Source organism: Battus philenor, unplaced genomic scaffold (genome assembly GCF_028537555.1).
Source record: "Battus philenor isolate CCGP_79_NKW_IND1 unplaced genomic scaffold, ilBatPhil1.0.hap1 SCAF_19, whole genome shotgun sequence".
NCBI classification, from domain to species: Eukaryota; Metazoa; Arthropoda; class Insecta; order Lepidoptera; family Papilionidae; genus Battus; species Battus philenor.
Genome location: NW_027181681.1, coordinates 216537 through 227053, shown reverse-complemented (window position 1 = coordinate 227053; position 10517 = coordinate 216537). Strand labels below are relative to the sequence as shown.

The window sequence follows — 10517 nt, the reverse complement described above, 5'->3', positions numbered from 1 at the left end:
AGCGGAGTTACTTATGCCTTTAGCTCAGGACCCCGAGTAGATAAAGATATCATTGAAAACAATAGACGACACTAATTTGAAAAAAAAAATAGATTCACAAATTGCAAAACAGAAGATTCTTCTGTCTTTGTTCAATGTATATCCTTACAATATAGATCATTACGTCTTTATAGAAAACCGATTCTTGATAATATTACAATTATTGACACAATGCTATATTTTTTTAATCTAAATTATTTGCATCAAATAAAACTTACAAGTTAATAATAAAAAGACAGACGTTACCAGTAATATTAGCCCCGGACATTTTTAATTAACAATATCAAGATTCGGTATGAAGAGGCCCCAGGATCACATACGAAGCTCATCCCGGAAGGAGACTCAACGAAGGAGACGCTTTCCCAGCATCCACGCTATATTACGGAAACTTTCTTCGTGTTACTGTCGGTTCTCGTAATTTCCTATCTCAGTAACTGATGTAACAGAAGCCTACACTTTCAAATGAACCATTTACAATAATTGATAATAGCGCCATCTATGTCCTATAGACCACACTAATAAAACGCGTGTCTTATAATGTAAGTAACCGCTTTCAAATTTGAAAATAAAACAATAAGTTACCTTACAATAGACAACTATAAGAAATTATACAGCTGTGTGAAAATATAAGATCACCGTCACATGTAAAATAAAATTATCAGTAGTTGCAATGCACTGATGAATCAAATATTTTTGGTTATTTTATACAATTATACTAATATTATATAGTATATTATCCCGCTAGTATAGACACTATTGAAATAACATTACTGGATAGCACTACGGGTGTATCTGCTAGGTCGTCCGGCAGAGAGGTGGACAGAATCAAAAATTAATTAAGGTATGTATCAAATTCTCTGCTCAAAATCACTGCGCTTTCCCCCGGCTCATCTTGCAACGTCCGTACAATCAACTGTTTCCGTTAAGAAATTATCTATTCAGGAACAACTTTCTATTCGAATCATCATCAATTGAATTTGCACTTTATTACAAAAGGTATAAAACAGATTTTAAAATGTTGACTTTAAATCCACTACATGCTAGATATCGCGATTAATGCTACTCATGCATACAAAGTTATCAATTCATTTATAATACTTGGATAAAAACGTTTTTATACTTTATCTACGTAGTAATAAGATCTTTATTTGATCAAGTAGGATGTCCAATGAAGAAAAACAGAGTTGTTCACGCGCTGCAAGCCGCTATACCGCGCATGCGCGCCGCGACTCCGGTCGTCTTTATTTCCTTAACTGTATTTATTTAGTGTAAGAAATATTCAAATATTTCGCGCTTGCGATCCGCTAAAATTTTTTTTTTTGATTATAGTGACATATAATGACGGTGAATTGATTTGTGAATAACTTCATGTGATAGATGGAACTTGATTGTGTGTTATAATCAAATCAAAGTAAGTTATTTCTATTCAAAGACGGATTACTTGAAAGTGAAGCTTCGACCTCTTCGCCGGGGGGTCACCGTCCGTTCATTACCAGTTAACTATTTAAGTTTCTAGACGACGGACCTCCAGCATGGACCCGACATTCGGACCCCGGACCCAAATACAAGTTTGATCAATTTAAGTCGAGACACATTATAAGTTTGGAGCTAAAACAATTTAAGTTAGTAGTTTATAAAACAATTTCTTTGAGTAAAACAAAAGTTTGCCCGTAAACGTATTTTAATTCTAAGTATCTGTTATAACTTATATAACTTCATATTCTGATTGGTATTTTTAATTACATATTACTTACCAAAAATAAAAAAATATATATCAGAGGAACCCAGCTTTTTTGTAATAATTCTTCCAAATGTCAGAACTGTAATTAATTCTCAAGCTTGTTTGAATAATTTTATAATTTAATATTATTTATTCAACACTTTAAAAAACAATTATTTAACCCATAGATTAAAAGTATTTAAATCCCCTCGCGGAAATGACTTGGCACGTCTGAAGAACACTTGGCTAGAAACTTGTTAATTACTTTGTCTATGCTATAGATAACATTATAGATCATAATCAAGCAATATTAACTAGGAATTTTATTTTGTTTTTTCCTTATTTGAATATCGAAGTGAACTAAATAGCTGATCCCTTGTGTCCATAACTTCAGTTTTTTTTTTTTTGAAATGCAACACACTCGTTATTTTTTCTGCCTGTCTTTTTAGAATTCTACAAATTTCTCTGTATCCTTGACCGGGCCAACCGTTACTCGACATTTCTTATTTTCGTCCATTCTTTGGTATTCCTCCAGCTATTATTTTTCCTGTGTTCAACATCTCTCTATCTTTCAAACCTATTTATCATATGTTCTGATAGAAAGACGTAATTTCTTAACATACCATAGTGTTGGAAGGGGAGAGGCCTGGAACGATGCTCTGGGCCGAAAACCGGTGTGGCGCGATCACCGCCTAAACTGCTATCCCTACCTAACCATGTTTTTTGCTGCTTTAATAACTCTTTTAAAATATGTGCTTGTGTTTGCACTTGAATGGCCCAAGTATTTCAATATATTATAGAGAAATTTCTCTGTTACGCCAACCGCTCTTACCTTCGTCACAAATAAATTCAACTGTGTCATAGTGAATATATTAATTTAATATGACCCGCAAGAGTAGCTACAAATCTACGTCCACACTCTGGACGGAAGAAGCTGGATGTGAGCCGTTTTCAACCGAGCATGTTGGAAATCTTTGTGAAAGTCTTATCTCCAAGAATAGATTTCCTGCGGCTGAAATGGCGATGATGATGATGAGAGCTGTATATACAATCACCGATTGAAGTAAGCCCGTCAAAAAGTTAATTTTAAGTTCTTAGCTGCTCATTGATCTAAGGTCAAGCGAGTGTCATCGATAAGTAACTATTTTTAACGCAAATAGACTGTTCATTAAAATCTCTATACATCGGATGTACAGGCAGCGTGCAGAGGTCTTACCATCAAATTATTGTTTTATTTCAGTTTGAGCAAACAGTAACTGTATCAAAGTTCGGATTGGCGGTAATGCGCGGGAAGAGGTGGGTGGTGCTGTGGACGCTGTGGGCGATGCGGCTGGTGCGACAGCCCACGGCGCCGGTGCAAGTGGCATCGGGACTTGTGCGCGGTAGCGTGTCGCCAGACGGCTCCCACGCCCGCTACCTTGGGATCCCGTACGCCAGCGCCGAGCGCAGCCGGAGATTTCAGGTGCTCGCTGCTCGATCTTGACATTGTTGTGTTCAACGTCAACTGGTAGCCGCCCACTGCAAGGTATAGGTCTCCCGCAAAGATTGCCACGATGATCAGACTTGCGCTCTCTGTGTCCAATAACTTAACGCCAGCTTAACTATGCCGTCGACCCACTCAGTGAGAGACCTAAGCACGACACGTCTATCGATTGTTGTGTGTTTTCTATGTTGAACCAATTTGTATCAATTCAATCATTTATCGCCTATTAATTTGATAGGAACTGATATTTGAAAGATGATTTAATATGTTTTGAACTACATTATAATTAAGTACACGTTGATGGGTAACTCAAATAAAATGAATATCATACACTACATCTATAACGGTAAAGATTCCGATTTAGTTTTCTTTAAAGCGTAATTTGTCACCTGGTGAGTAATTTATTTTTAATTGAGAGCGATGCTACCTTTAGTTGACCCAAAGAAGATGAAACTCAGGAGTTCTACAACTACCTTCTTTGTGGTATCGTAACAAATTACTTCCTTCAACTAGACTTTAAGGGCAGTCAACTTAAAGTTTTATTACTGGAATATGTAAGATTACCAAGTCAAAATAATTCATTCAATATTTTGAAGTACAAATTTACTCTGAACACCGTAAGTCGTCATCGCAGCGCAAGAGCGGTCGAGGAGATCTGGCTGAAAAGAAGAAAAAGAAGCTATGTAAGAAGGAAATACATTAAAAACATTACATGCCGGTGGGTTTGAGTGCTGAAAAATGAGTAGTGCTTTTACTGTTCATCGTGATTGTGTCTATACTAGATATAGATGGTAATTGCTTATCGTCTGAACAAGTTTTTCAAAATCAATTCGGTCATTAATATTAATAAGTATATGCTCAATATAATTGTAAGAAAAAAAAACCAGAACGATTCCTCTTGACAATCCGGTTAAATAAATAAGTACTGGTCGAAACTAAGGTTTTAAATTATAAAGCCTGCTTAAGGTAAAGAGGTTCCAGGCTAAGCGCCTTCAGTTCTGCGCTACCTCAAACCAGGTTAAGCTATTAAATGCCAACTGACAACATAGTCAATGTGTATAGTTTGATTGATTTAAGATCGCCTCAATAGAGTTATTGAAATTTGGCCATAATATTCCAGGCACCTAAACCTGCATCAAAGTGGAACGGGGTCCTAGAAGCCTACGACGAACACATCCGATGTGTCCAGAGATTCACAGCCACTACTATACTTGGCGACGAAGACAACTGCCTCACCCTGAATATCTATACGCCGCTAGGAGGGGATCACCAGAACCATCCACTTCCAGTGATGGTCTACATCCACGGCGGCGGCTTCCGGGATGGCTCCGGCTCTCCGTTCATATATGGACCAGAATACTTAGTTAGACATGGTGTCATTCTCGTAACCTTTAACTATAGACTGGAAATAATAGGTTTCCTTTGCTTGGGAATCGAAGAGGCACCTGGAAACGCCGGGTTAAAAGACCAGGTGGAAGCTTTGAAGTGGGTGAAGGAAAACATCGCAGCGTTTGGCGGGGATCCAGATTCAATTACGTTGTTTGGAGAAAGCGCGGGCTCGGCTTCCGTCTTCTATCACCTGCTGTCCCCGAGGTCCAGCCAGCTGTTTGACCGCGCCATCATGCAGAGCGGCTCGGTGTTATCACCTTGGAGTTTCCAGTTCGATCCTTTGGATACGGCCAGTGCGTTAGCGAAGCAACTAGGACATAACACCCGAGATCCTTATGAACTCTACCATCTCTTTATGAATATGACAGCTGCGGAGTTACTTAGCGCTCGCGTGCCTAGGGCCCGCGGTGACTTTGTCCTCTCGGAAAACATATTCGTTCCTTGCGTTGAGAGACACTCAACTGGAGATCACTTTCTTAATGACTATCCTTACGAGCTATTAAAACGCGGTGCCAACCTCAAAGTTCCCGTCATGGTCGGCTTCAACAGTGCCGAGGGATACATGTTCGCCGGGAAAGAAAACGACACAACTATATCCAACTTGAACATCTTTGATTCTTTAGGCAGAAACTTAGTCTTCCCTTCCGAAATAGAGAAGAAGCGTGTCGCTGATAAGTTAAACAAACTTTACATGAACGATGAGAAGATAACGAAAGGTAACTTGGAGAAGTTTGCGAGGTACGCCGGAGATATCGGTATAACGTACCCGGTGGTCGCGACGGTTGACCTGATGCTGCGAGCGTCTGACAGTCCCGTGTTCGCGTACAAGTTCAGCCACGACGGCTGGATGAACGTCGTGAAGCAGCTGTACGGGTTCTGGAGGTCACCCGGCGCCACGCACGCCGACGAGCTGTTCTACCTGTTCAAACTCGAGGTCACGTTGCTGCAGGCCTTTTTTGAATCCGAAATGATAGAAAAAATGACCACAATGTGGACCAACTTCGCCAAATTCGGGTGAGTGTAATAAAGTTCTGTATTACGCAGCTATATTTAATAATTGTTACGTAACCATTGGGGCTCTGTCGTATTATTTGACATGACCTGTTCCTACAAACGGTTAGGAAAAACATTGTAAGTAAATCGGTATTTCTTTATTTTAAATTCAAAATCTGTATGTGTATCGTGTCTCTGTCGTCTATTTCACTAAAAAGTGGTCTACCAACCTCTCCTCTTTCTTTTTCTTCGTATCGTCTCTTTCTCCTTCTCTTTCTCGCTCTCTGCACACTCTGTACACAATGGCAATGGGAAAGCTGCAAAACTCATAACATTTTAGAAGTCGTCTCTATCACAACCATTATGCAATAACATTGCATTCAATAATATTTGCTGTAAATAATACTGTATACAGAATCCATAACAAGGTCCAGTTACAATTTTGTTTCTTCTACATTATTTTTGAAACAGCACGTTGTCGAATTATAATTAACTTAACACATGTTGCAGGGAGCCGACGCCATTTGCAACGCAATTACTGCCCACAAAATGGCCGCCGACACGCAAGCAGCTGCCGCTCGTCTTCGTCATAGACAAACAGTTCTCTACCGAGCCGCTGTGGAGCGGGGAGGCGATGCTATTTTGGAACGAAACCTATTCCAAGTTCAGAAGAAAAACTTAGATGCGCGTGAACTCCGCGGAGCTTCATTAATGGGATTAAGGGATGATGTAATACGAAGTGAATGATCTTCCGAAGGGAGTTTGTGCAATGAAATAATCCGGACGATTTGCTGACGTGTCTGACGGCGCCGATAGCTTGCAGTTGGATCAGCCGGCTTAACGAATAAACAGTTTATGCGGGCGTTTGTGCATTTACTTATTATTCATAAGTCTTCACTCCATTTCATAGTCCACTTATCTTTATTTATTTGTTTATATGTGTACGTTATGAGAAGAATATCAAAGTGTCCAATAGAGGTACCACTCAAGTTAAATCAACGAAGGTTCCGAACGCGTTGTAGAGACACAGTCTATACAGTGTGCAATAAAACCTTTTCGATGAATAATATAAAGAATATGAAAGAAACATGTCAAAGGTCAGGTTAGGTTAGTAAAATATATAAAGTTAAAAAGCTACCGACACACGTTTTCGGCCGTCGCTCGAAATCATAAAGTGTCCTTTTTAGCTGGCAGACTTCTGTTTCAACGAGTTGAAGTTCGATGTAGCTGCAAACAGGCAAAATGGCTTGCAGCGTAACTTCAAACAAATAACATACTAAAGCGTCTTCGTTGAAGAAGAACCCAAAACAATCCCAAACAGGTTCTTTTGGCGGCATCTTCTACAATATCATTAACACGATAGAACAATTCATTCCTTAACTTTATTGTCACTCAAAAACTTGCTGGTGGAGGGTTTTTTTACAAGTTTTTGTTAAGGGAACTTCCTAGACATATCATATGATACTTGAAAAATATTATAAAGGAGTGTATTCTTCCTTGAGTGTGAGCGTTCAGTGATTTGTCTTAAATCACCGTGTCTCCCAACTTTCTTTCGTTTAAATAAAAAAACTTCGTTTATAAATACCCACCACTGAAAACTGGAATACCTTCTCCTAAGAGTATTCCACGTTCACGTGTTCACGTCATAGGCATATCTCTGAAGCACTATCTGTTATCGATCTTAACTTCGAAATACGTATATACTAGCAAATATCTCTAAAGACTTGTGATCTCTTGCCCACTGTATTCATTTATAAAATCTCATAGTGTCTTGTATTTTTATAAGACATGATACACTGTCATAATATAAAGCAATGTAATACAACAACGAAAAATAAATTGTTGAAGTAGGTACATGAATAAGACGTTGACCGTATTCCGTCTAACTCAAACTTGTCCAATTGTTTAAAACCGCTGAGCGTGTGCACGTAGACATCTATACCGACAGTGCTATGAACCTAATTTCAAAATATCTTTATTCAAATACCCATTTACATATGCTTTTGAATCATCGACTATTTTAACAATATGAGCAGTGACCTACCACTGACTCGGAATACTGACCTGTTTAAAAGAGCCGGCTAGAAACTTACCAGTTGCCCTTTTTAATGAATTTCAACAATTTTTCATATATATGTTATAATATAAACCATTTAAATGAGCCACTAAACCAAGTCTCACGCCTTTAGATCAAATAAAAACTCTTGAATGCTTTAATAAGATTTATTTAATAATATACTTTTAATTTAAAACTATGAAACGGAAGGTCTAAGATATACTGTGGAACTTCTTCGGCCTTAACGGCTCTGTATACCACTTGCCCAGCGTTGGACAACGGACTGCGGGAAGTACTACGCCGGAGCAGAAACTGACAGTCTACATTTCCCCCACAACGCTTAGTCGTCTTGCATTCTTGATTAAATAATAAATTTGATCACTTGGCTTCTCATTTCCAAAGCCACAGATTTTTTGGTTAATAATTGTCTACAACATGAAGTCTTATAATCAAAGTGACTTTGATAAGTCTAGTGTAATGTTTTGACTGTCTTATTCTCGTTGTACGAAGTAATAAATGGAAGTACCTAAAATTAGTGTAAATTTAAGGATGCCGGCTAGCAAATTGTGACCCTGCAATTACTATTTTTAAAAGCGCAGTAAAAACAGTACTTTGGCTACTACTACAGAGCTAGTTCATACAAACTAAATTTGCCTAGAAGACCTAATAATTCTAAGGAATTGGCTCTCTCGCCCATTTAACATTCAACGTTCACCCGACACACCTGCATTGGGAACATCGAACTGCTCGATTTTACTGTAGATCTGCGTAACGTTAAACAAGTTAATATCCTAGTTTCATTGCACGAAAGCAGAAGACCATATCCCATAGGATGTAAGAAAGCGCCTGCAAGAAATAATCTGCAATAAGAGACGTACTAATGACATTGCCACGATTTTAGTAAAAGTTTTTGTAAAAAATTAAAGGGACACCTTTCGACAAAAATCCGGCTTCAGCACACAATCGTTTTCATTGAAATTATCATCATCTAATCATAAAAAGTATCATATCACCCGTATAACGTCCACAGCTGGACTTGAGCCTTACCCGTAGATAATCATTATAATTTTGAGGAATAGAAATCTTAAGGTTTAACCCATCGTTGTAACTGTAAATATTTTCTTTATGATAAGACCAACAGATTCGTTAATAGTACTATTTTTAAATATTAAGTAAATTAAAAGTTTCGTCGTTTTAGTGCAACTCAAACTTAGCACAATGCTTTTGTTTTTATGTTTAAAACAATAGTATAATATTCTATAAATAATAGAGTTCAAATTAATTTACGATCTTTTGCGATGGCGTATAGGAAATCGAGCGATTAAATCAATATGATTTAAAGATCGAAGAACAAATCTAATGGCTCTCTTGATTATACAGGTACCTAAAAGCGAGCCACGGATTGTAAAACTGAAGGTAAAATTGAACGTCCTATGTGAGTTAGGCGCCGTACCATGTCCGTGTCCGTGGCTGCGATTATAATTACGCAAAGCCAAAGACAGATCCAACAATAAGCTGTCTGTGGACGTACACCATCGTGAGATAAACGATATGTTAAAGATAAGATAAAGTAAGCTAATGAACTTGAGCCAAATAACTATTTTTTGGAAAGACTGGTTTCGATCTTAAGTTTGGTATATACCTAGAAGACTTAAATGCTAATACTTTGAAATAAATAGTGTAATGGCTCCAAAAATTCTGAGATTGGTAAGAAGTCCAGACCTAATGCTTGGACTGATCTTCCACCTTACAACAGTAATGCTGTAAATGATGCATTTGCATTATTGCAACATTTGTCATTAACCAAAAATATATTTTCCTGTAATATTTTATTTGTTGTTATTCTACATCTGGCTGTCTCGGGGTCAGTGAACTGTGGCAGTATAAAACAAGTGCTGTCTGCCTGATGATTTCCATAACACGCAAGATCCTCCCGCGCGTTGCTGCAGACAGGAAGCTGGGCTGCGCGAGGCGGTTGCGTTTTCGTATTGTTTCCTCTGTCGGTCAAACTACACAACAGTGATGCGCTTCAATTAGTATTTAATATTTTATTTGAGTTTATCTTCCTCTGTTTTATTAACATATTTGCGTAAAAATCTGATATCGAGTGAAACGTACGTCTAGAAGAATCTATTTGTAAGTTGGCTGTAGAAGTGTTTGATAGGCAGTTTGCAGCTTTATCTTCAACTAAAACAATTCATCAAAGCAATTAAAACCATTACTTATAGTTAGACTATTTTTCTATTAAAATTTTCGCTTTTACCTTATGTTTCAATAAATGCATATCAAAGTCACGTCTTCACCTTGCAGAAAATAAAAATCGATCGATATTTTATATAACCAATCTATAAAGATATTAATTTAAAAAATATAAATAGTTTATCGCCATTTGTTGCTAAGTGTAAACTCTCAGAGCAGTTTGAACAATACATCTACCTATTAACATTTTCGTGCCATACAAGGAAGGTTCTTAAGGGAGTAAAATAGCAAAAAAAACCTTTTTCTTTCCCTAAAAATACTACAAAGTAAATAAAACATCTCTCCATCGCTGTCATCAGCATTTCAGTCCATGAAAAACAAAAAAAAATTGCGTTCACACGCCATGAAGGGAAAAATATCGTGTACGTAGAGAATCACAATAAAACATACATAGACAAAATCACTTACACAAAACTTATTTCTATAAATAATAGCTGTTCGACAATCAATCAATAACATAAAGTCATTATTTATTTCAGAGTAATCACTCTAAAATACTCTATATATTCATTTTTCTATCGACCTGCAACTGGCCAATAATTTATAACAAAAGCCTTAAAGTAAGTTATGATTTCCAG

General features: G+C 37.5%; 1 protein-coding gene across 1 annotated transcript; it reads left to right on the top strand.

Moving 5' to 3' along the window:
- Positions 1-3024: 3024 nt before the first annotated feature.
- LOC137921481 (juvenile hormone esterase-like) lies at positions 3025-6477 on the top strand. The gene is made up of 3 exons (XM_068764256.1): positions 3025-3221; positions 4363-5645; positions 6135-6477. The coding sequence occupies exons 1-3, from the start codon at positions 3042-3044 to the stop codon at positions 6304-6306; spliced, it is 1635 nt and encodes a 544-aa protein (XP_068620357.1). The 5' UTR covers positions 3025-3041; the 3' UTR covers positions 6307-6477.
- The last annotated feature ends 4040 nt before the right edge of the window (positions 6478-10517 follow it).